Raw genomic sequence first — 25,254 nt, forward strand, 5'->3', positions numbered from 1 at the left:
TTTTCTAAAAAAACATTTACAGCCAGTTTAATTAATTACTGTCTACGCCATAGATTAAGTTCCCTGCAATGGATGCAAAAACATCCAAAATCTTGTGATTGAAGGAAAGCACCTCTTTTTTCCGAAGGAGGAGAATGCAATTCATGGACACAAAGAAAAACGCCACAAGCTTTGATCACTCTGCATCTCCTCGTCCGCATCACATCCTGAACAATGCTAAAGATTCAGGGGAGGAAGAGGAGCACACATGAAGGACAGAAGCACGGTTTTATTAGACCTGCCATGCATGATTTTTAGGTCAGCCGCAGGCCAAAACTTTGCTCCACACACCTGCCTCTCTGTAAGCAGGAGGCTCCAGCCCTGGCATGGTGCTGTGTTTTCCTGAGCTATTTTGGGGACAAAACCGAATTAAGCCACTCACTCTCAGCACTACGGAGTGTTATTCTTACTGTGGCTTTCTGGAATAATGCAGTTCATGTAATGTAACTAGATCTACAGGTGTAGGGTTAAGTATAGCATGATGCATTTAGGTACATACTGTATAAGGAGATTTGTATGATACAGCACCATACATTCTTTAATGTAATTACCCCTTAGTAAAGACGATTGATACAAGTCGACCAGATATAAAATATATTTTTCCTCTACACTGATTTTGAATACTTGCTAAACTTTTGCCAATTGTCTTTTACTAATGGGAATTGGCTTTCAAAGAAATGATGGAGCTTTAATGTACAGATCTCCTTTGATGCACTGAAACACAAAATCAATGACGTGGAAGAGATATTGGTTTGAAACGGACTACAATTGGACTTTGAGATGGATTTTCTTTATCCTTGGATCTAAAATGGTGGACGGTTTTGAACAACAGTTAGCAGTTTTCTTGTACCAAGTGAAGCAACAATCCTCTCCGTACACAAGAACCCTCCCTTGGAGCAAACAGTGACATTAAAGAAGCAAAAAGTCACTCAGCCAAGAAATGACAAACAGAACGTCATTTTTAAAGGAGAATTCTTTCAGCCTGTGCTCTGTTTTTGAGGATTTGATGTCCAAACTGCTAACAGTAACAAACGTATTGGAGTTGTCCTTTAAGATCCCTTTATCTGTCTGCCATGAAACAGAGTGTAATGGTTGCACTATCATCCTTCAAGGAAAACTCTCCTTAATTAAAGTTTCTTCAATCAATATGTGTTTCTGTTATTTAAGGGCTGAGAGTCTGACATCAAGAGTAAAGCCCTGAGTGGACTTGCTTTTGACCTGTCATACACAAATGCATGACATCAGCCTTTCGTATCAGGTAGTTTGGAGCGTTGGTTGTGAACATCCTCAGAAATTAATGCTACGTGTCCACTAGTTGCAATGTGCATATAACCACTAAGAGCAGTGTAGAGTTAAGGTGATGGAACAGAAACGACAACATCGGAGACACCAGAGAGCTGCTGCAACGATGGCAGAAAGTTTTGAAGAAAACGTAATAGATCAAGTCCGCAACTACCCAAGCTATAATGTGTCATTGCCGTTGCATAGCAACAAACATGCGTGCCGATATAGCTGGCGACAGATCATCTATTCTTCTGTGTTTTACACAGTCTGATTTATGTGGTGCTCCCTCTAGAGGAATCCTCCTGTAAAACACGTTGTAGATAGGAAAGTATGTGAACATTTACATTCACTACTCATTAGTTGTCTACACGTGGTTAAAAAAAATACTAATCTGAGAGCAAGAAACTTTGATGCATTAACATTTCACATTAAATTGCTCGTTGTAAATCCACTTTGTCTCCATTGGAAAAGATGAATTACATATAAGTCTTCCACTGCCTTGATCTGTTTGATTTTTTATCCGTTTTATTGTGTTAAAAAAAATACTAATCGGAGCCTTTAAAGAGCAAAATCAACTTCCTTTAGTGGAAATACTTTTATTGGGTTCTTTTATCCTGAGATATTTTTTTTTTTTTTTGCAGCCAACGCTAAAGCAATCAGATGGAGCAATTCAAAATCATGTTGTTCTTTGGAGTTATTGGAATGGTAAAAACATAGTTCAAACAGGTTGATGGCCTGGTATCAAAGTTATGAACCAGTTCACTGAGGTTAAGCTTCCTATCCTGCATACTATTGTTAGCATCATTAATCTCACAAGGCTTTAAGTTTGACCTTTTACCTCTCATGAGACTAGCGTGAGCATAGGGGGCTTGCCATTTAGCGTAAGTTAGCTCACAAGAAGAAATCAACCAGGTCCAATCTCCACAGCAGTTTACAGTTCTCCACCTCAGAAATCAAGTCATGTGGAAGCCTGTCCGTCTTTACACTCTGCAGAAAAGTGATTCAATACAACGACAGAAGGAAGAATCAAACCTGTGCTAAGATGCTAACATCATAGCATCAGCCCAAGCAACCGAATATCAAACACTTTGTCAGGTCACTTCCTCTCTCCCCTAAATTAAGGCATCTATAGCCCGATGGTCTTGGGCTTCCATCAGGCTATAGATGGACACTACCTGATGGTGTAGTTGGAAGTGACGGCTTTCATGAAATGCTTAATCTATTTGAGTCTAGTTACAAGAAGATAAGTACAGTTTTTTCTTAAGAGCATACCAGAAATGTTTATCAAGTTAAACAACAACTGTCTGATGCAGAGCAAGTTCATGTACCATTCATATGTGACAATAAGAGAAATCATGAAAAGAGAAAAACTATGTCTTGAAGTGTTTTCATCTTTTCATTCCTTAAAGTTAAATTGGCTTTGATTTTGGCATCTTGGAGGAATTAAGTACTTTTTTTAAGTGCAGGACCTGAAGGTTCATGAAGTGAGATGTACAGAAGAGCTTAGATTTCTGTGCTGGAAACAAAATGTTTATCTTGCCCCAACTACCTGTCAAAATGAGACACCTGGGCATGGGTGTGTTATAAAGACTGCACATAATATACATAATGACAGAATATTTTATCTGTACGGTAGGCCTGTTCTCTTGTCTTTCGGAAAATAAATAAACACAAGGACATGTAATTTTAAATATATATATTTTATTTAAGTTCCATTAGGTGAAATGTTTCTTTTGATTCAATTATCAATTTATATCGGTTTGAATTATCCTCAATCAAATCACACTGAATCGGTCTTTATTTTAATGAATCGTCCCTGAATCAGATCATAGCTCTAGAGAATCAAATTGATAAAACCTTTTTGTTAAAGGATAGATTCACACACAAGTCATTCCCCACAATACAGGTTTAACATGACCTGCTTCCACTTTAAATATGATGGTTTTAACAAATGTGAAGACCGATTTGATGATTTTGATCAAATTGAGATATGTTGTACATGTTTTTCAGTAGCTCAACAATCACTCTGTAACATTTGATCACTTTGTCTCTCCAGGAGGGTCAGGAGTTGATCCAGGAGAAGCCGGAGCTGCGTCCGGTGGTTCAGCAGAAGCTGGAGGAGATCAGAGAGTGCTGGTCCGACCTGGAGACCACGACCAAGGCCAAGGCCCGCCAGCTCTTTGAGAACAACAAGCCTGAGCCATCGGTGAAGAGCTACTCAGACCTAGACAACCAGCTGTCGCACCTGGAGCAGCAGCCGCCGCAGCTGGAGCAGGCTCACCATCTGCCCACCTTCAATGAGCAGCTCCAGAAGTTCCAGGTAAGTTTCAAGGTTATCCAGGTTTCCTTCTGATCACGACAGATATAAGTGGAGTTAATCATTAGCACTATAACTGTTGCTCCTTCTCTTATGTTACAGCCCTGCCTTACACAGGGCAGAATGTTATTTTTTGTCTTTTTGTTGTTGTCTGTATTGCAACATAGTCCCAGTAAACAGTATCATTAGACCCTTAACAAACATCCAAATATCAGCTCTGAATCAGGTGTGGTGTTAATTCATATTTCTCATCATCTTCCTTTACTATTTTTAATTGATGTTGCAATAAAGCATAAAGTCTCACGTCATGAAACAAAAGTGAAAGTCCTTAACAAGAGAACCTTGCAGCAACTGTGTGAACACTTGAAAGCCAAAACATGGGTCTCGGTCTATGACTGAACTATCCCTGATACTGCATACAATACTTTGATTGATGAGATAACGTAATCCGTTCAGCACACCATCCCCGAGAGGACTGTTACACACAGAAAAACTGATCAGAATATTTAAATGCTGAAATCTCTCAACCATAAAAGTAAACTATATAACTGCTACATCAAAAACCTAAACAATAATAAAAATAAGGAAGACTACACCTAATGTTAAAAATAAGCTCACACATCATAAGGAAGAGCAAAAAAAGTATTTTTTTGTTTGTTTTATTGAGTAATCAGCAGCATTATTGTTTAAGATGCATCGCTCTCAGCTGGTTAAGTAGTTACATGTATGGGATACAACTATATGTATGTATCAATGCCCGTATTTCCTTTAATAAACTCTTCAATTGTGGAGTGCCCCAGGGGTCTAACTTGGGGCCACTCCTTTTTATTTTTAATATAAATGCATTTGTGAACTCCTTCAAAAAGTGTTGTTTGTGGATGATACCAACTTGTTTCTGTCTCACCAGGTCCCATTTGAACTTTAAATGATAGTTTACAGTGAGCTTGTGAAAGTGGACACCTGGTTTAAATGATACAAACTTTCTCTAAATATAAGTAAGACCAATGATATCATTTTTCACTCTTTCAAGAAGCAAAATAAGCGTGTTTCTCTTAAAATAAAGAGACAGGATATCAACAGAGAAAAGTCAAACTTAGACTTTTCCTCCCACTCTCAGCACTCATAACTTTATTCAGATTCCTATTTGAACCTCATGTTAATTACTGCAATATTATACGGTGCACTACTTTTCCTAGCTCCTTCAAAAAATCAAAAAATTCTGCAAAAGAAAGAAATAAGTGCCCTTTTGTTTTCCCACTGGCCCTCTTTTCTGCAGATATGGTCTTCTTAGACTCACTGAGTGCAAAAATTATCAAAATGCATGTACAGTGTATCAGGTTATACATTCCAATCTGCCGTCCTCCCAAAAATATCTCATTACAGGAAAAAAAGAAGTCTTAAATGTAGCAGTCTGAGTGTTGTATGCACAGGTCCATAGATATGGAACGAGCTAGATGACTTTCTTCTTTTTTTTATTTCTGACCTGAACTCTTGTATTTAAATTTCCTAATATGTATGTCGATAGCTGTAGTGTGATTGCTTGTTGGGGTTGCTATGTGTGGTCGGGCGTGGACTGACCCTCTTGCCCGAAGGCTCATAGTCTACCATTTTCTTTTGGAGCCCTGAGGTGCTTTATGGGGCTACTATTGAGACAAAAACTCATTACCATTGATTTAATGTTGGGCTGATGTAATGTTTAGGGACTACTGTTTTGTTTGTGGTTTCATTTGTTGTATTTTGTGGGTTGTGCTCTACCTGTTATTTGTTCTTTGTCTGGGCCCCCCTTCTGAAAGCTTTTAGAAACTTCTCCACTGCGTCCTTTTCATACGTCTTTGTTTTATTGTGGTTTTACCTGTAGGAATAATATGTGTTTTCACGTATGAAATAAATCAAAAACTCAAATGAAGTATACATTCATTCTTTTACACTTGGCTTTATTCATGGTGGAGGAACAAATGGAATATTTTAAAGGTTACAAAAGAACTGTATGAAATACTCCTCCACAAGTCAAGTCATGCATTCATTTACTTCAGTAAAAATACACATTATACAAGTTTAAGCAGCAACGTGGGATATAATCATGTAATCGCTATATACCATTATATATATTGCCATATCAAATTGTTATAATTATTAAATTAAACGTAAAACTGCAAGAATCAGTTAATCGATCTTAAGGGGGAGCTTTTTTAAACAAATGCATCATAGTTTATAAATTGAACAGTACTGAAAGACCAGCTGTGAAATAAATGCAGAAAGGTAAAGAATAAAAAGTAGAGTGTGGAGTAGAAGAACTATGATCTAACATCAGGCTACATTAAAATACTCATTCTTAGATCATTTTAATGTCCTCCAGCAGGCTCTTAGTGGTATAAAGCACAGAACATTTACACACATTGAAATCAGGGTGGCTGTGATTCAGTGGTAGTGGGGGATGTCTCTCAATTTAGGGATTGGAGTTTCAATCTCAGCTCCTAAAGTCAACATGTTGAAGCAAGACAATGAACCTGAAATTGCTCCCAATGGTGTAGCCATAGGTGTGTGTAAGTGTACGAATGTGATTATTTAATACTGATGGGCTGTTTATATAGTATCCTTTCCCATCAGTGGGTGACTGTGACATGTAGTTTAAAAATTGCTGAGTGGTCATATGAATAGGAAAGCACTTTATCCATTTTCAGTAAGTCCATTTATCATCTAGCATATAATTAAGACAAGAACAACAATAATCTTCAAATCATAAAGAACATAATTTTCTTTTTTTTTATTAATAACATCACCAGACATTTCAGGTGCATGTCAATAGATTCTTTATATTTAACATCCGCTGAGTATTGATTTATCTTTCATCCTCCTGTCCCATGGAGCATCTCTGCATCGTAACTGTGCTGTAGTTAAGTACACAGTTTTTCAGTTTCTTTGGTTGCCCTCTGTGGCATTCAGCTCAGCCAATAAAATGACTTCTACCTCCACACACAGCAAACAAAAGAGAAATGTTCATATGAGTGAATCGCTGTAATGTTTCTAATGTTAGTGACAGACTGCAAACATCAGCCCGTTGTTGTTTATGTAACTTCCCTCAGCTCTGACATGTGTCCACAGAGGCCGCTGTTGTGGTTCAGTGACATTAAAAAAATGCACCATATGCTTTTTCATCCTTAAAGTAAGGCGAGGATTACATAACCCTGAAATATTCTGGTGGGAAACAGCTGATGGGCTGTGTTTGTGCATCCATCGTACAGCTGTAACATGACCTTCCTCTCCCTCCACTGCAGGCCATGGAGTCTCAGATCGGGGACTTCTACAAGGATGTGGGGGATCTGGGGAGCCTGCAGGGGGTCTGCCTCCCCCAGAGAGGGCTGATGGCAGGCGACAGGGAAGGCGGTGAGCAATCAGCCGTGGTGGAGACCCGCATCGTGCGCCTCATCGAGCCCCTGAAGGAGAGACGCCGCATCCTGCTGGCCTCCAAAGAGATGCACCAAGTCGCCCAGGACCTGGAGGACGAGATAGTGAGAGCACTCTGTGTTTCTGACATGATCACTCTCATCCATTATTCTCATCCTGTTATTTCATCTTTAATTCTTTACTTTCGTAACCTGTCAGAGTTCATATATTAAGGTATGTGGTGTTATTGAACAAACCAGTAGAACAAGTAACAAATTAAATTCAAGCACAAGACCCATACTAGTCAACAAATTAAAATTCTCTCTTTTAAAGTTCTTACCTTTATTACATAGGACAGCTTAAGGGCAGGAAATGTTGGGAGGAGAGAGCGGGGGATGACATGCAACAAAGGGTCAAAGGTCGGATTCGAACCCACGGCTGTTGAGATGAGGACTGTAGCCTCCGTACACTGGGTGTGCGACATAACCTGCCAGGCCATCCTGCGCCCAAAAATTCAAACATTTTTATGAACTATTATTATGAATATCACAATATTTCCATTTAGATATAAGTCATGTAATTTGGTTTATTTCAAGGGGTAGTGCTTTGGATTAACATTTTTGTGACTGTGCCTCACTAGACAGAAGTTTTGTTTACAGATTTTACAGATGTGTAATCCAGAGTTTTAGAAAAACAAACATGATGTAAAGCGAGTAAACAATATATTCTGAATATCCTGCAAAACAGCAGCTGTCGGCTAACAATAAACTCAGCTATTTTGTCTTTGCATTGTTTATATTTTCCTCCTAATGTGCTCTAACAGGCGTAAAAGTATTCTGAGAAAATCAGCAATCCTACTTTTGATTCTGATTTTCAAAAATCAAAGCTCTTTATGATTCCAGTTGAAATTCTTATCCGTGTCATATTTGGAGAATAAGAGTTTTTTAAGGATCAATGCATCATGCCGTCACAGGTGTCTTTGCAACTCTGTAAAGATTCTAACATCTAAATTATTTGATCAAATAGTGCTATACTTACATGGCTGTTGTGCTTTGACAGATGTGGATTCAGGAGAGGCTTCCTCTGGCGTCCTGTAAGGATTATGGGAATAACCTCCAGAGTGTTCAACAGCATGTCAAAAAGAACCAGGTAAGTATCTATCATGCAGTTTGAAATGTTCAGAGCCCCACAAGGCTCAGGTCAGAAAATAATAAAAAGTGGATAATGTAATGATTTTACACACATATGACCATGCAAAGAAAGGGGAGACAGGGCGATAATAACATGTTTGCACAGTTTGCTCTATAACGTACAGGTTACCTAAAATACACTAGTCATCTTTTAATAAAGGACATATTAACAGATTAGTGAACCATGCTTTGTGAATCAGACCTTTAGACGGAGCAGTTAGCAGTTCATTCTTAGTGAATCAGGACCTGAGTGTGTTACAGTTGTCTCTGGTCTCCCCTCTTCAGAAGACTGGTAAGTTAAACAAATTACTTAGAGTATCCACCATACCATCATTTAACTTTGTAAAACATTTGCAGTGCAGACAAACGGTTTGCTGAGCGGTGATGCTCTGCTACATAGGCTGCTGAGAGAGTTATGGACCATGTAGCAGAGAATGGAAAAAACCTAGACTAGGACACTGATTCTTAATCATCCCAAGCTTTGTTTTCTGCACATTATGTCCTGTAAAACAATTTTCATACAAGTGTATATTAGCGTATATTTCCCCGTGAAGATCACTGAGCTCCTCAGACCTCCTGACCCTGGATTATAACTGAACAGTTCACCAACACAGCCGTCAAGTCACAGAATGTAGTTGTCTTTTATTAGGAATTTAAGACTTTGTTTAGGTCTTTTACTCTTTTTCGTCAATAAAAGTGGGTGGGGGTTTCTCTGAGTAGCTAGCTACTTTCACTGAATACAGCACATGTAAGAAATACACTGGAGTAAATGCCAGACGTGGTGGTAGTGGTCCCGACAGACGGCTCTTCCCAGAGTGAGATACCTCAGAGAACCGGGGTTACTCTGGTAACCTAATGTTTTGTCAAAAGTCTGTATCTTTTGTATCTCTTGCCTAAATGTCATTTTGTAAACAGACTCTGCAGAGGGAGCTGACGGGGCGGCGGGCTCGTGTGGAGGAGGTTCTGGACCGGGCGGGGATCATCGCCTCGCTCAGGACTCCTGAGGTGGAGTTTGTGCGTGAGGGGGCGGGCCATGTGCGCCAGCTATGGGAGGTTCTGCAGCTGGAGGCGGAGAGGAGGTCTGTGATATTGGACGCCACTCTACAGTCTCAGCAGTACTACAACGAGGCGGCCAAAGTGGAGTCCTGGTTGTCGGGACAGAAGCTCCATCTGGCCAGCGAAGAGAAAGGAACGGTACGGACAGGCTCCAGAGCTGGACACTTATTTTTTGTCAGGGAAACTGTGAAATCTAGTATAGACATAACCGGAATCATACCATGGTATGAATGATTGTGAATACTTGATTCTGATTGGCTGTAGGGAGTATTTAAGTCCAGGGCAGAAGCTGCTTGTCAACAGGCAAGGCAGGAAACTGCTTGGGGTCCCAGACCAGTAGGGGGCCCCAGAGGGCTGACAAAATTTGAACTCAAACAGCGACCCATAAGTGCAACTTTTGCAATGACAGTATAGGAAACCTCCTTAAGGGGGCCGCATCTGACAGCATTCACTCTCATTGCCCATGCTCAACACTGGTTCTAGGGCCTCCTAACTGATTTTTGCCTCGGGCCCGAACTGACACTAGAAGTTGCTCCTGGGAATGTAACACTTCTGAGTACTAAATGAATGCACTTGTGATCGTCAGCCTGAATATGAATTGAAGCAATAAACACACAATTTAACCCTCTTCTTAACCGACTTCTTTAAACCTCGCTGGAGAATACGGTAACTTCCTTTCTAACAGTATGCTAACACAGGGCATGTTTTATGAGTTAGACAGACTAAAAACTATCTCATATCTAAGGTCCTTTCTATTTATTTGAATGGTTTACTAAATGTCTACATTTCCATATATTTTATTTGACATATTTGACATTTCTTTTTTTTCTTGAGATATGGACGTATCATTTTCTTGAAATAATTCTGGTTTTCCAGTGATAACAAGTATAAAATGTCAGGATCTCGAGAAGCTAGGAAACATAGAAAGTAGCTGACATTTACAGGGCAACAGAGTCACAGGACGACATGGTCAAATAAAATGAATGGATGCATGTCCTCTTAGGGCTTCCATACATCAGGACCTTATAGGATGGAAATGGTCGAAGCCTGCGTGATATGCGTGATATATAAGAGAAATATGTGCAATTACTGATGATAATGATATGAAGTGTGATAAAAAATACAAATAATTAAGGAGTGCATATATAACTCAGTCTCTTTGTCTATCTGTTCTTAATGTTTTACAAAATACCTGGGTTTGAAACATGTTTCTCCTGATTCAGCTAAATTCCGACCAGTCAATCTGAGTGAAGCTGAAAGCTAGTTTCAGCTTTATCTGTTGGATCTAATACTCAGGCTTCTATCCAGTTGGTAAAAAAAAGTATTTTGTGCACATTATGTTTTATTTCTTGCTGTCCAGACTTTTGCCAATTGTTTATTGTGAATGTTCACATTGCAATAACAATGACGTTGTGATTAACTGCCCAGCCCTCAGTCGAACCCTCAGGCATTATTGAGCAGAGAGAGAAAAGTTGTTAAAGATTAGATTTTTATTGACAAATGCATAAAAAATCATAATCTCATGATCTTTTTTTTTTGTTCTTTTGCACAGTGGCTGAAGTATAAACAGGATAATGCTCTTTACAAGTGTCCCAACAAAGCTCACATATCAGGTCATTTTAATGTTTTTCAGGACGAGGCGAGCACGCTGCAGCTGCTGAAGGCTCACCTGACTCTGGAGCAAACGGTGGAAACATACGCAGAGACAGTGGGCATGTTATCGCAGCAATGTCAGCACCTATTGGAGCTCGGACACCCAGACAGGTGAGGCATGACACACACACACACCGCGCACACACAGCACACACAAATAACACACACAGTGCAAGAAAACTGGAGTGTTTCATTTTTGGATGTTCTAGATTTTAGGATAACATAAGAGCAATATTTGTTATCTTGTTTGGAGATGTAATATTTATTTTTCTCTCCATTGTCCACAGTGAGCAGGTCACCAAGCAGCAGTCGCACATAGACCGGCTGTACGTTTCTCTGAAGGACATGGTGGAGCACAGGAAGACCAAGCTGGAGCAGCAGTACTGGCTCTATCAGCTCAACAAGGACGTGGAGGAGCTGGAGAAGTGGATCACCGAGCGAGAGGCCGTTGCCAGTTCCACTGAGCTGGGACACGACCTGGACGATGTCACGGTGCGTCCAGAAACCAATCACTGCCCTACGAGCCTGAATTAAAAAATATTCAGTTTTATTGGAAAGCTGTTATTTTCTGATACATTTTCTGAATTATTTTTCATGCTGTGATTATTATTTGACTTTATCCAAACATTATCTTTTCACAGCTAACATGTCATATTCTCAATGTGCTGCCAGCCAAACCCCCTCTAGAAGATGAAGTAAAGAAGCCTCTATGACCAACCATTTTTATCTTAAAGTAGAGAGCTGAATCATCATCACAGTTTATCAGTAACACTTTAAAATGATGATCCTAAAGATATTCTTCAATAATGCATGACTCACCATGATTTAATGCATGAGAAATGTGCAGGATGGAACATAAATTCCTGTTACTCACCTTTTAAAAATGGTTGAGTAATGATGACTTTATCTGATGAGTTGACACTTTTTAAATCAACAGTAAAGTGAGGTTAGTTTACAGTTACTTTAATCAACCAAATTAACTTAATGTGATCAAATACATTTTATTGAAGATATCCATCCATCCATTATCTATACTAATTTTCCTGGTCTAGCGGGGGGCTGGGGCCGATACCCGCTGTCATTGGGCGACCCTGTACTGAACGCCAGTCAATCACAGGGCTGACATGTAGAGACAGACAACCAGCCACACGCACACTTTATAGTCACCAGTTAACCTAGCGAGCATGTCTTTGGACTGTGGGATGAAGGTGGAGTAAACATGCACGAGGAGAACATACAAACTCCACACAGAGAGGCTCCTGCCTGATGGGGATTTGAACCAGGAACCTCCTCACTGTGAGCCAACAGTGCTGACCTCTGCACCACTGTGCAGCCTACTGAAGATTTATTTAACCTTATTTCAGACCCATGTTTTTCCTCATCCCCTCTCAAAGCATAAAAATACCTGTTCTGATACAAATATGCTTTCAATCAATGTTGTTGTCTGTTAAATATACTTTAGATGTACTGTTACACTGACTGATTTATAACTATACGGATTAAAGGCTTTATATGTGATTTTTCACACTTAAATATAATAGAAATCAAGTATATCCTCTGAAAATAACTCTGTGAGTCATGACTGTCTACAATGGGTGTAACACCCGAGTCCCACTGTCTGTGATGCTTTCAGAGTCCTATCTTCAGTTTGTTTACATCGCCCGGACGGCCGGCTGACTCCTCCCCTCGCGTATAAAAGTTGTATAATTGAGGGACTAGAGAAAAGAAGAATAACATACTGTACTCACTGCTTAACTGTGTTTCTAGATCACGCTCATTTCAGGTAAATTTACATGCAGTGTGAAGATACGAGCATAATAAAGATCGCTAGCATTAGCATGCTAACACAACAATGCAGCGCGAGTTGTTTTGGTTTCATGCTGGTGCTCAAGAGCGACATCTGCTGGATGAAAAAATCGCATATAAAGCCTTTCTACAATTCACAAAGAACCGCACAAATATGACAGAGCAAGAAAAAAATCTATAAATGGACTTATAAACAGATGTGTTTGTGAAAGACTAAAGGCTAAAGGCTAATATAACATGGCAAAATGATAACTGTTGTTTTTCTACATTAACAAAGATGACTTTAATGCAAAGTGAAAAAAAGAAAAAGAAAGGAGAAGTGTTTTGGCAGTAAACAAAGAATCTTTAATGTTTGTTTATTATTTCACTTCTTTTAACTGTGGCTTCCTCTCTGACTCACACTTTAAACTCTCCTGGCTTCATTTAGCTGATTTATTTTCACTTCAAACCAAAATAATGAAATATTTCAACATCTAACATTAAGTCAAATACTGTACTGATGCCATGTTTCTACATGTCTGTTGGTAGGAAAATCCAGAATCCTTCCTCCTTTCTCTGCTGATCATGATCTGATCAATCACAACAAACACACACATTTCTACTATAATTGACATCTTGTGCACAAGTCAAAAGAAGTGAGTTCTTGTCTCCCTGTGCAGCGCTCTAATGTTTTGTGTGTGTTTTTGTGTGTTTCAGGTGCTGCAGGAGAGATTCACAAAGTTTGCCTCAGAGACAAACAGCGTGGGTCAGCAGCGCATGGAGCAGGTGAACAAGATGGTGAACGAGATGATCGACTGCGGCCACTCTGACGCCGCCACCATCGCCGAGTGGAAGGACGGGCTGAACGAGTCGTGGGCCGACCTGCTGGAGCTGATGGAGACCCGCAGGCAGATGCTGGCGGCGTCTCACCAGCTGCACAAGTTCTTCACCGACTGCAAAGAGGTACAGTCAAAACAAAAATATCCACCTGTGACTCAGGTGTATCGTGTTCTCCATCAAAGGGAGACAGTCTGGCCGTGAGATGCGGCTTCTATTTTTACCGCCGCTCATGACGCTGCCTGTCCTGCGTTGTAGGTCTTGGCTCAGATCGCGGGGAAGATGAAGCAGCTGCCAGAGGTGAGGGCGTGCCAAGCCAACATCACCAACCCGGCCACCCTGCAGAGACTGATGCACTCCTTCGAACATGCCCTTCAACTGCTCGTCGCACAGGCCAGTGATATGATTTCTCTTTGAGCCCATCAGTCACTCAGTGTACCTGCAGCTCACCGGCTCAAGGATGAGGGGAGATAAATGTATACAAATTTAGAGATGACAAGATGGAGGGGCTGAAAACCTGATTCTTTGTCAGTTTTCAGAGCCCAAATTATATATTTTTTACAGCCATTATTTACTTTTTTCCAACCTGTGGTCACATTTTTAAAACTTAAAAGACCAAACACATAAAGGGTCCGTCTGATGTAGACATCAGTCAGGTGTTACATTGTTTACGATTACCTGCACATAAACGGTGCACTATAAACTGTTCTAGATCGACTTTGTTTAAAAACTAAATAATTAAAAAGAATATTGTCTGGGGGAGGAAGAGAACGAGGCAGCGTCTTTCATTTACTATTCTCTTCCTACAGCAGAGCTTTAAGATGACTGATTCACTTTTAGATTGAATGCTGACCTGATGCACACATTTACTACACATCCTAAAGAGTGAGTGTTTCAACAACAAAGGGAGACGGAGAAACTGGGAACACATGATTTGATATAGTTGAAATAATACAGTGATGAAGGTTTAGAAATGTTATGAAATGTTGGTGTTTTGAAACACATCATTCTATGATTGACTTTATGGACTCTTAGATGTAAAACATACTGCTGTTTTTCTCAAAGAATCATTTCATAAGTACATTTTTTTTTTTTTTTGCAGTTTGTATTTAATGAACAAATATGGGTGTTGCCATGAAATAATTTTTTTAAGTATCTTATGGGATAACATTGTTAGCAATTCTGGGGCCGCTGGTAGCCTAGTGGTTAGTGTACGCATCCCATGTACAGAGGCTATAGTCCTCCAAGCAGATTGAATCTGAACCCGGGCCATGTGCCCCTTTCATTCATCATTCTGCACTCTCTCTCTCCCTGGTTTCTGACTCTATCCACTGTCCTATCTCTAAAATACATGGCATTAAAAGCATCAAAATAACCCTTTAAAAATGTTAGTCATTCTTATAAACTGTAAATCAGTTCAGTTTCATTATCTATAAACACAACTGGGGCGGCTGAGGCTCAGTTGGTAGAGTCATCTCACAACCAGAAGGTCGGGGGTTCGATCCCCAGCTCCTGTTGCAACATGTAACAGACAGAAAAGCGCTAAACAAGCTCAGGTCCATTAACCATTGAACTGTTCCTCTATATTGTCTCTGTCCTGAAGCCTTTTACTCTCTTCATCCTGTCGGTGAGTAGGTGAGGCAGCTGCAGGAGAACGCCGCCCAGCTGAGAACCATCTACGCTGGAGAAAAAGCAGAGGCCATCATGGTCAAAGAGCACGAGGTGATGGAGGCCTGGAAGGAGCTGCTGGGCTCCTGCGAGGCCAGTCGAGTCCAGGTCACCTCCGTCACCGACAAGGTGCAGTTCTTCTCTGTGGTGCGTGAAAACCTGATGTGGATGGAGGGCATCATGGGCCAGATAGGATGGGGTGAGCCCAGGTAAGACACCTGTAAAGTCTGCACTCAGCTGTTTACCTTCTTTATGATGTATACAGTACACGGTTTAGGCTGAGAAGCTGCATATTGTGCTTCAGTGAGACTGAACGTCTCCGGGGTTTTGTACAGTCCCTGCAGACAGAATGTCATTACTGTAAAGTAGAAATGAGGCTGCTGTGTCACCTTGACCTAATTTCACATGACATCTGTTATTCCATTTTGCATATGATGTAATAGAGGGCTTTAAATTACTCACTATAATCAGGTGATAGTTTTCCTATTACACAATAAGATTAAAGTGTATAGTAGCTGTTTATTTACACGTGCAGCAGCGTGAGACTGATAAAGATGTCAATATGTTTGTATATGTCCTGTATGGGGATTTAAATAATGGACTGAAATGTGTAGTTTATTAATTGATCAGTGCAACAACAGAAAGAGAATTCATTGTTATAACTCATTCAAAGTTTCAGTCATTTTCCAGTTTCCAGTAGTGGAGATTTCCCTGATTTTTGAGTAATTCATTGAGCACTCAGTATCTTTGAGTGTTGGACCAATCTTTGATCAAAAGTAGACATTTAAAGAAGCCACATACGTATGATTTGCCAGTAATCATGCAATGTAGTATACTGAATCATTAATGAGTATAAACAGGATATGACTGCTAATTATGATGAAGGTTTTGATTATGATTCATTATTCAAGTATTTGTGTTGCATGATGGAATGTTGATCTATATAAGTGATAAAGATGAAAAGACTCCAGTCAAGGATAAAGTCTTCAAACCTTTTGTTTCCACACACACAACTGTTAAAAAAAGGCAAAATGAACCTCGGCTCAGTCTGCAATAAAAATGTGCTGTCATGGCCATAAAAAGTCACGTTTAAAAAAAAAAAAAACGTTTACTCAGTTATTATGAATGATGGTGTGTTGATTATTTGATACATAAATAGTTTTCCCCAAATAATCCCTATGTACCGCTTACAGTAAACACAGAATATTAAACTGTAACGTCTGTATCAGGGTAATTATTTTATTTCCAGCTGCTTGACTAAAAACAGCCTCAATGAATACTAGAAAATGTGTCATTGTGGGGTTTATAAAAAGTTAAGCTGACTTGAATTTAATATGTTTTATATATTATATTTGTATATACGGTGGTGCAGTGGTTAGTGCTGTTGCCTCACAGCGAGGAGGTTCCTGGTTTGAATCCCAGTCAGACAGCAGTCTCTCTGTGTGGAGTTTGCATGTTCTCCCCGTGCATGCATGGGTTCTCTCAAACAGTCCAAAAACATGCTCATTAGGTTAACTGGTGACTCTAAATTGCCCGTAGGTGTGAGGTGTGTGACTGGTTGTCTGTCTCTAATATGTCAGCCCTGTGATTGACTGGTGATCAGTCCAGGGTTTAACCCCGCCTCTCACCCAATGACAGCTGGGATAAGCTTCAGCCCCCCCTCCAAACAGGGAAAGCGGTATGGATGGTTATATATATAAGTTATATTCATATATAAATGCCCTTTGTCTTATGGGTTTATTTATCATGTCCTGTGCAAGAAAGCATTACAAAATCTATTTATGTGAAGACTGTGTAAGCTGGTTCTGCTGCTGATACAAGAGGAAAGGTCAAAGTCATCATGTAAACGCCATGAAAACCTACACTTAAAGTCAATGCAATAAGAGCCGGACTGAAACGTTTAACAGACAGCTGATATCAGCAGATACAGAATCGCCTCCCCCAATGTAGCACACAACATTGTTTTTGAAACTTGGTTTCAGTTGTTGGTAACACTGTTGTTGTTGTCATTTGTTGCGTTGTCCTGCCCCTCCGTCGCCTCTGTATATTTGCCCTCCGAAACTGGGGGAGACGATGGTGATATTAGGTAAGGGTGGTAAGGGTTACACCCAGTGTGGGTGGTGGGTGGTGGTTGGGTGAGTTGGAGAGTGTGACAGTGTGACTATATGTGTGTGTCTGTGTGTGCCTGTATAAGTGTGTTTCAGTGATAGAGAGAGAAAAGAGACATTTATACCGGGTGGGGGGGATAAAGGTAAAACAACATTGCAATTACAAATGCTTCCATGACCTCAAAAAAATTCTGTTATAATTACTGTATTAGATGCATGTTAATACAATGATATTTATAATGATGAAGATGAATTATAAAATTATTTCTGATGATTGAATTGAAAAGAAAAAAGGATTTTAAAAAGTATAATTATTGTCCTTCTATTATCCCGCAGGGATTTGACGGCTCTGGAGGGGATGATGAGACAGCACCAGGAGTTGAAAGCCAAAATCGACGGCCGCAGCAAGACCATCCAGCAGTGTGCAGACCTCGGCAAGATCCTGATTGCTGCGGGAAACCCTGCATCAGAGGAGGTAAGGCTAACAGGGAGCATATGAATGACTACCCCGCAAGCCACAGTGAATATATAAAAGCCTCAACACAAACTTGATTAACATGTAGCAGCATGTTGTTGTGGTCTTCACTGCCATCTGTCCATCTTCGCAGATACAAGAGAAGCTGGACAGCCTTCTGGCTAAGCAGAGGGATCTCATAGAGAAATGGGACAAACACCAGGAGAGGTTACTGCGCAGTGAGTAACTCTACACATCCCAAACTGCTCTTTAGTGTGTTAAATGTCAGACTGGCTGAAAGTAAACATCTGTATTCATGACACATCTATGAATTGTGCTTTCTTTCTGTTTTAGCATAACAGCTAAACATGACTGAAAGGCTAATTTAAACATCCAAGCTATGATCTAAAGCGTTAATCTTGTAATAATCTACCCATGAGAATGTATGTAAAACAGGTTCATATTTGAGTGAACATGAAAATGTGGTGTAATGGTAAATGTGTTGTTGGTCTGCTGTCACCACCAGAGCAGGAAAACTTCCAGTTCGCACAGGAGACGGTGAAGGCGGAGGCCTGGCTGAAGGCCAAGGAGCCACTGATCACCTCCAGGGAGCCGGAGGGAGGCGAGGCCCGGGCCCAAACAGACGAGGTTGAGCAGCTCATCCTTCGCCACGAGGCCTTCCGCAAGGCTGCTGTAACCTGGAAAGAACGCTTCAGCTCTCTCCGCCAGCTTTCCGCAGTAAGCTTGACTGTAGATAAATGTTTAATCAGTTTGCTGGAGTCACAATTTAATGCTGCTACAGGATAAAAAAAAAAAAATGTGACCTTGAGAGGTTGTGTTTGCTTAGCTGGCATGTGCGCATGTCATGAGTTTTTGCACTATTATGGGATAGAATCCGTCACATGACGTTTTCTGCATGTGTTGTTCCCTCACTCACTGCAGCCCATCGGCCCTCATGCGTCATTATTTAAAGTCAGTAAGTTTAGCAAATCATTCCTGTTTACTTGTAACTTCATTGGACCACCCTTCCTAGGATTCGTGGTTTTCATTGTGCCACTGTTGAGCTATTGGTTATGAAGTTACCTTTCTATTTAGGCTGAGAAGAAAAAAGAGGAAGAGAAAAAGACAACACCACTCTCCAGTCGAAGGATGTTCCCATTATCTTGTCTGACTCCCAGCGTTCCCTCAACCAGCGCTACCTCATCTTTCTTGAGGCATACCGTACAGGGGCATTTAGAATCCAAACCCTTACAGACCAGTCTGGATCTGGGTGCCACCCCTGCAGCCCAGAGATTGTCCTTGTCCAGCTACCACCCTGTCCTAAATGGATCAGGTTACCAGGGGATGGAGCAGCAGGGCAGTGGGAAGCTGGTCGGCTCCTCGTACCTTGGAATGAACCATCCTGGGGCCGGAGCTGGAAGTGACTCCGGTTTCTCAGCGATGACCTCCCACAGTGCTGGAGGAGACACTTCGTCTTACCTTGGGATAAACCATCAAACTGCTGGCAGTGCAGAGAGCTCTGGGTACTTTGGTCTGAATACTGGGTCGGGAGGTGGAATGCAAAACCATCTTAGCAGTGGCAGGTTAGGAAGTTCAGGTAACCTAGCTCAGCCACCAAGCAGTGTAGGGATGGGAAGCCCAAGCTATCTGCCTCAACAAAATATGGGCAGTTCTGGATATTTGGCCCAAACACAAAATGTGGGAAGTTCTGGGTATTTAGGACAGCAACCTAATTTAGGGAGTTCAGGATATTTGGCACAACAGCCTAATATGGGTAGCTCTGGCTATTTGGCACAGCAACCCAATTTGGGGAGTACTGGGTATTTGGCACAGCAGCCCAACATGGGGAGTACTGGGTATTTGGCACAGCAGCCCAACATGGGGAGTACTGGGTATTTGGCACAACAGCCTAACATGGGGAGTACTGGGTATTTGGCACAACAGCCTAACATTGTGAGTTCTACATACCTAGCACAGAATTTTCAGAGCGGTGGGGGAATGGGTAGCTCAGGCTTCCTGGCACAAAATCATTACAGCAGTGGAAGTCTGGGTAGTTCTGGATTCCTGGCGCAGAGTGGTGGTATCATGGACCCTAAGATGGCGTATGCATGGCAGCACCTGAAGGCCGACTTCATGCAGCCCAGAATCAACCACATCCACAAGGCAGTTAACCCCCTACTAGAAGCAAGCAGAGTGCAGCGGGAACAGTACGGGGACATCCCAATGGCAGATATGGGGCCAGAATCAGGGTTGGAACTCCTCCACGGCCGACTCCAGAGAGATCCTCGTGGAAGTCGCTCTGATCCTCAGATGGATCATCTAAGGCGAGAAAGGGAGTACAAACTGGGAAGACAGACCTCCAGCGAGCAGGAGATCCAGGCCAGGCTGAACGAGCTGCCATTGATTGTGCGTCAGGAGCGCTACCGGAGGCGTCTGGAGAGGCAGTCGTCCAGCGAACAAGAAGGGAGCAACAAGCAGAGAATTCAAAGGCAGGACTCCAGTGACCTGGAAGGCTCCATTAAGGATGGCTCTGACAAACGCTCAGGGTATGTGAATGAGTCTTGCTGTGACAGTTTTACAAAATTTGGCTCACAGTTTGTCCTGTCAGCAGTGTCCAGCACGATCCTAATGATTTTTAAGGTCACATAATGACGCGTTGACTGTTTGGGTGACTCATGTTGTTTGCAAATGCAGGGAGAAGAGAAATACTATGGCAGAGATTGTAGAACAGGTCCAGGAGAGAGAAGCAGCATCTGTGAGTTGGCTAACATGTAATACAACATAATGTTGTGTAAGGCAACAAAAGGTTTTTTTTGTCTGTAAATTAAATTATCTTTTTCGTTGCTTTCTCAGGCACGGGGAGAGCCTTACAGGCCTTCTAGCAGCCTCTCAGCACCTGTGACTCGTTTTGACGGACGTCCTCGTGCTCGAGATCGACCCAAACCCAGGAGGAGGCCTCGTCCTAAAGAGCCAGAGGAGACAAGACGTTCTCGCTCAGCTCCTGCTACTGGTGCCCCAACTACACCGCAGCCACCTTCACACACTGCCCAGAATGAAGGTTTCCTCTACCGCAAAAAGGCCACCACCTCTGACCTTGAAGCTCAGCAGAGGAGTCCAAACAGGTACAACACATTCACTACTACATAACTAGGCAGGTTAAGAAGTCAACCAATGTGTTGTTAGTTATTATTGTAGTTAGTGGACTTTTATTCCAAGCCTTTCCAAACCAAAATCATGCTGGCTAAAGTTTAAGGACTTGGTATATCAATGTGTATATACTCGGGGAAAATTGCATAATCAGCATGTATGTCTTACTAGCTCATGGTTACATAAACATTGTTTCTAAAATCAACAAAATGTCAATGAGCAAAAGGAAAGCAAAAGGAAGTCTGAATTAAGATGATTAGTCAAATGTCCATTGTTTGCCACTTAGAATTTCTAACACTAGTGCTACCTTATAGTATTTGAGCTTCCAGCCCTGAACGTAATCTCAGAGGTGAAAGTGTAAATATGTTGAATAACAATGGTAACTAAAGGGAGCAGGGCGTAGCAAAAGATCCATTTATACAAAGTAGCTTTATTCATATTTTGTGGCGGTTACTTTGTTCCGAGTCCCATAGTGTTTCTCACAGAACAACCATCTCTTTAAAGGGGACATATTATGAAAAATCCACTTCTAAAGTGTTTTTGAACATATATTTGGGTAACCTGAATGTCTACCGAACCACAAAATGTGAAATAAACCCATCCAGTCCTTTGTTTGTGGTCTGCATAAGTCTTACAACACAGAGAAAAATGCTCTGTTTCAAATTTGCTCTCCTTGTGATGTCACAGTGGGATTCTGGTAAAAAAAAAAAAAAAATCCCCTCCCCTCCCCTGCCCTGATATCTCCACCCATGGACTCCACCCCTAGCCTTGAGCAAAACCTTTGTGCAGGTCTGCCATTTTTATTCTTTCTAGCGAAGGAGTGATGTCTACAGGGAAAACTCAGGGGGGTTCATTTAAAGAGACACACACACCAAAACGGAGCGTTCTCAGAGAGCTGGTTTATACAGGGTCACAAACCTCCTCTGGTGCTTGATTCATGTTATATTTTGACCAAAGCACAGCACAGATGTTTCATTTAGACCACAGGGGGACTGTTTGAAAAGGTGGAGAAGGGGGAGAAGATGTCCTCTTTAATATATTTGGCCTCTTTGATTCAACAGCAAGTCCTGGGTGAATGTATACTGTGTGCTGAAAGAAGGAAAGCTGACCTTCTACAAGGATGCCAGAAACCAGACCGTGACGTACAACGAGGAGCCTCCGGTCGACCTCAGTATCTGCTCATACGATCCTACAATGGGCTACAAGAAGAAGAAAAATGTCTTCATTCTGAAGTGAGAGCTGTTTTATATTGTTATTTGTCTGTATTGTTGGGATGATTTCTCAAAATATATTTCTTGTGATTACATGATATCGTAGACACGAGGTCATAAAAGAGTCTGAACTCGAAGTGAAACTAACACTTCCTGTTGTTTTTCAGATTAAGTGATGGAAACAACTTTGCCTTCCATGCAAAGGATGAGGTAAGAACATTTATAGTTCATTCTTGATTACTGGGAAGAGAGCAGATATTTTGACACATCACTGATTTTAAAATCTAGGTTTGCTTCAGGTGTATTGAGTGATTTTAATGGATGAGCCTCATGAGCTCAAAAGATAAAAATGCACTTCATACATTTTTATTGTACTAAATATTGCATACTATAAAAGCATCCTGATTAAATACATTCCAGTGCCCTTTTTAGAATAAGGACATTTTGTATTTGTAAGCCATTCCTAATGATACTCATCGTCACTAGTAACCAATGGGTTTGGGGTCAAGAAAACAATGAGAGCCAGACTGCTTCTGGTTCTTATAATATATGACCGCTTTGGTCAGCCTTGTCCTTTTCAGAATGAAAACCAAACAAGAACCTTCACTCTTGATAAAGGCGAAGAAAGCCCAAAAACAAAACTTTCAGAAAAAGGAAATGAAAAGATTCAGAACATTATGTTCATTTTCCACCTTTACTACATCACTGTATGATAAGACATCAGTTTTTCTACTGTCAGTGTCCTCTCTTTTAGTTTTACTCTTTGAATTAACTGAAATAACACATGATAGGAGAACTACCTCCTATCATGTGATTTATCACGATTATCTATTGAAATGAAGCGGCAGCCCAGTTATAATATAATGGTGCAAATGCAAAGAACCAATTTGAAAAACTCTTTGGGCCTGTTCTCTAACCCTCTACCTTCACACTTCCCCTCCATTTGCGCGCTCGCGTGGAGTGACGTCCTAAACCTCTGAGGGTGTAGTGAAAGCACAGACTGTAAATATTAATGGATGAAGCCGGAGTGACGTCACCCATCTGTTACAGCGGGGGGGCTCCGGAGGCTCATCGGCAGCAGCCATGTTGGAAATGCTGTCTCAGCCTAACTTTCAGTCAAACTAACGACAGACTGAGAGCTGGAGCTGAGGCGGGTTTTAAGGCCCTGACACACCAAGGAGATTGTCGGCTGTCGGTAGTTGGACCGTCGGTGAGCGGTCGTCACCCTAGTTTTTGCGATGTGTCTGGCTCCGTCTCCCTTTTTGTTTGGCCGATTCGACATGCTGAATCGGAGTCTGCGGTTGGTGAGAGGAATCTCTCTGATTGGCTGTTTGGAGGTTTCATTTCTCTCCAGCTCTCCTCACAGGTTCAGGAAAGCCCCTTGAGCATGCCGCTGTAGTATCCATGCTTTCACCCATTAGTGAGGTTTCTCCTTATTTGTCTCCTCTGCCTCTTCTTTTCTTTTTATCAGACATTATTCTCCATTAGTAGGCTACCTATAATACGAGTGGTGAGCGACAGCGGTGTGAAAATGTTCTTCTCGTATCATAACAACGAGGTACCGCCGCCTCTCAAGCATGTGCAGAACGTACGTGGTGGTTGGCCGTCAACTGTAGTCTTTGCGGTGTGTTCTAGTGCAACTTTTTGGCCAAGACGTGAGGCGACGCCACAGACGGCTTTCGTCCCCACTAGTTATTTGCCGTGTGTCAGGGCCTTGCAGCCTTCTGACAAACCGTTACATGCTACGTGCCTAACTATAGATAACACGTATCGTTTTCAAAATCAAAACGGAGCCGTTTTAAAAAAATTCAGCCCCCGTGAAGTGTGTGTCAGTGATGACAAAAACTAATCAGACCTATTTGTTTTTTTGAACCAGGCTGTAAACATGTTTATTTATGCTGTAAAAACTGCTTTTTGCCAGTCATGTGTATGTGACTTCCGGTGTTCCTGCAACCAGCCTCAAGCGGACATTTGACAAACTGCAGGATTTGTTTTGTTGATCATGGGAGACACTCGGTATAAAAGTAGTGTGTTATCACCCGCACAAACTCAAACACCTCTAAGTAAGATATTATACATCGGTATCAAAAAGATAACAGATGGAGTTCACTGTTTGTCAGAGTGTGGAGGGGCCGGTTTGAGAGAGGCCTGTAGTATAATACCTTTTGTTTTGGCATCTGCAGGAGGACCTGAAGGCCTGGACTTCAAACATCACCACCTGTATAGATGAGTACGAGGCCATGGTCAAGTGGGACAAGCCGGGCACCTCGTCCATGGACCCCGACCATTCGGAGAGGAAGGAGAGGTCTGAGGGGGACGCGGATGCCAGGTCAGAGAGGTCCGAGCTGGCCGAGGGCGAGGAGAGGTCTGAAAAGGAGAGGTCAGAGAAAGGGGACGGCTCGGAGAAGTTAGACACGTCAGAAATCGCTGACAAAATGGAGGGAGGTGCAGGGGGCTCCAGCACGTCTGGCAAGAGCAAATGAAGAGCCCCCCACTTTGTGTTTTAACATTTCTCACTGACTAAAGGCGTAGGAGGCGGAGGGTGGGAGGGAGGGAGGGGAGGGAGGGAGGGATGGTGGAGAGCATGTGCAGCTAAGTTTGCAGACCCTAAGTCACAGAGCTGAACACACTGAGGCCCCCCGATGGCCCCTGGACTGACTTCTTGTGACTGTGACGGACTTACCTCTCAGCCCCTCCCCCTCACCCAGGCAATACATCAGTGCTCGCGTTGTGCCCCCTGCTGGTAGAGAGGAGGCGGGCTCAGACAGACGAACACACAGACAGACAGTCTCCAACAAAGTGGTCCCAGGAATTAGCCACCGTCACGTCCCATCGTCGATCGTTTAATCTCTTGGATTCACAGCATCTTTCTGTATGTATTATGACTGAACATGTAATGCTCTGTCTAGCTAGACAACAACCAGAGAAGTGGTGAATGAAATGTTTCACAATATTACAAAAAAAAAGGAAAAAATTGTTTTTTGAAGCAATATACTTTTTTATTTCTTCTCTTTGTTAAAGAGAGAAAAAAAGGGGAAACGGAAATCATCGCAAATGTGAACTCTATGATTTGTCACCTCCACGTAAGCATACTCCAGGCAGTGTGCACCTTAGACTCTTG

At 41.7% G+C, this 25,254-nt stretch overlaps 1 protein-coding gene and 1 long non-coding RNA gene across 3 annotated transcripts in view; both read left to right on the plus strand.

Moving 5' to 3' along the window:
* The window catches only part of sptbn4a (spectrin, beta, non-erythrocytic 4a), a 37,268-nt gene extending 12,599 nt beyond the window's left edge, over positions 1 to 24,669 (plus strand). The window contains exons 3-20 of the mRNA XM_061055997.1: positions 3,380 to 3,643; positions 6,916 to 7,149; positions 8,084 to 8,173; positions 9,130 to 9,408; positions 10,904 to 11,034; positions 11,211 to 11,415; positions 13,426 to 13,671; positions 13,804 to 13,938; positions 15,181 to 15,422; positions 17,658 to 17,796; positions 17,930 to 18,014; positions 18,302 to 18,513; positions 18,871 to 20,321; positions 20,470 to 20,530; positions 20,629 to 20,897; positions 21,984 to 22,154; positions 22,301 to 22,343; positions 24,317 to 24,669. Of these exons, the coding sequence (XP_060911980.1) occupies positions 3,380 to 3,643; positions 6,916 to 7,149; positions 8,084 to 8,173; positions 9,130 to 9,408; positions 10,904 to 11,034; positions 11,211 to 11,415; positions 13,426 to 13,671; positions 13,804 to 13,938; positions 15,181 to 15,422; positions 17,658 to 17,796; positions 17,930 to 18,014; positions 18,302 to 18,513; positions 18,871 to 20,321; positions 20,470 to 20,530; positions 20,629 to 20,897; positions 21,984 to 22,154; positions 22,301 to 22,343; positions 24,317 to 24,616 (4,557 nt within the window). The 3' untranslated portion in view covers positions 24,617 to 24,669. The remainder of the gene's footprint in view (positions 1 to 3,379; positions 3,644 to 6,915; positions 7,150 to 8,083; positions 8,174 to 9,129; positions 9,409 to 10,903; positions 11,035 to 11,210; positions 11,416 to 13,425; positions 13,672 to 13,803; positions 13,939 to 15,180; positions 15,423 to 17,657; positions 17,797 to 17,929; positions 18,015 to 18,301; positions 18,514 to 18,870; positions 20,322 to 20,469; positions 20,531 to 20,628; positions 20,898 to 21,983; positions 22,155 to 22,300; positions 22,344 to 24,316) is intronic.
* Positions 1 to 25,254, plus strand: part of LOC132988549 (uncharacterized) — a 188,925-nt gene that overhangs the window by 149,195 nt on the left and 14,476 nt on the right. The gene's annotated exons all lie outside the window — the stretch shown is intronic.

This window comes from Labrus mixtus, chromosome 14 (genome assembly GCF_963584025.1).
Source record: "Labrus mixtus chromosome 14, fLabMix1.1, whole genome shotgun sequence".
NCBI lineage: Eukaryota > Metazoa > Chordata > Actinopteri > Labriformes > Labridae > Labrus > Labrus mixtus.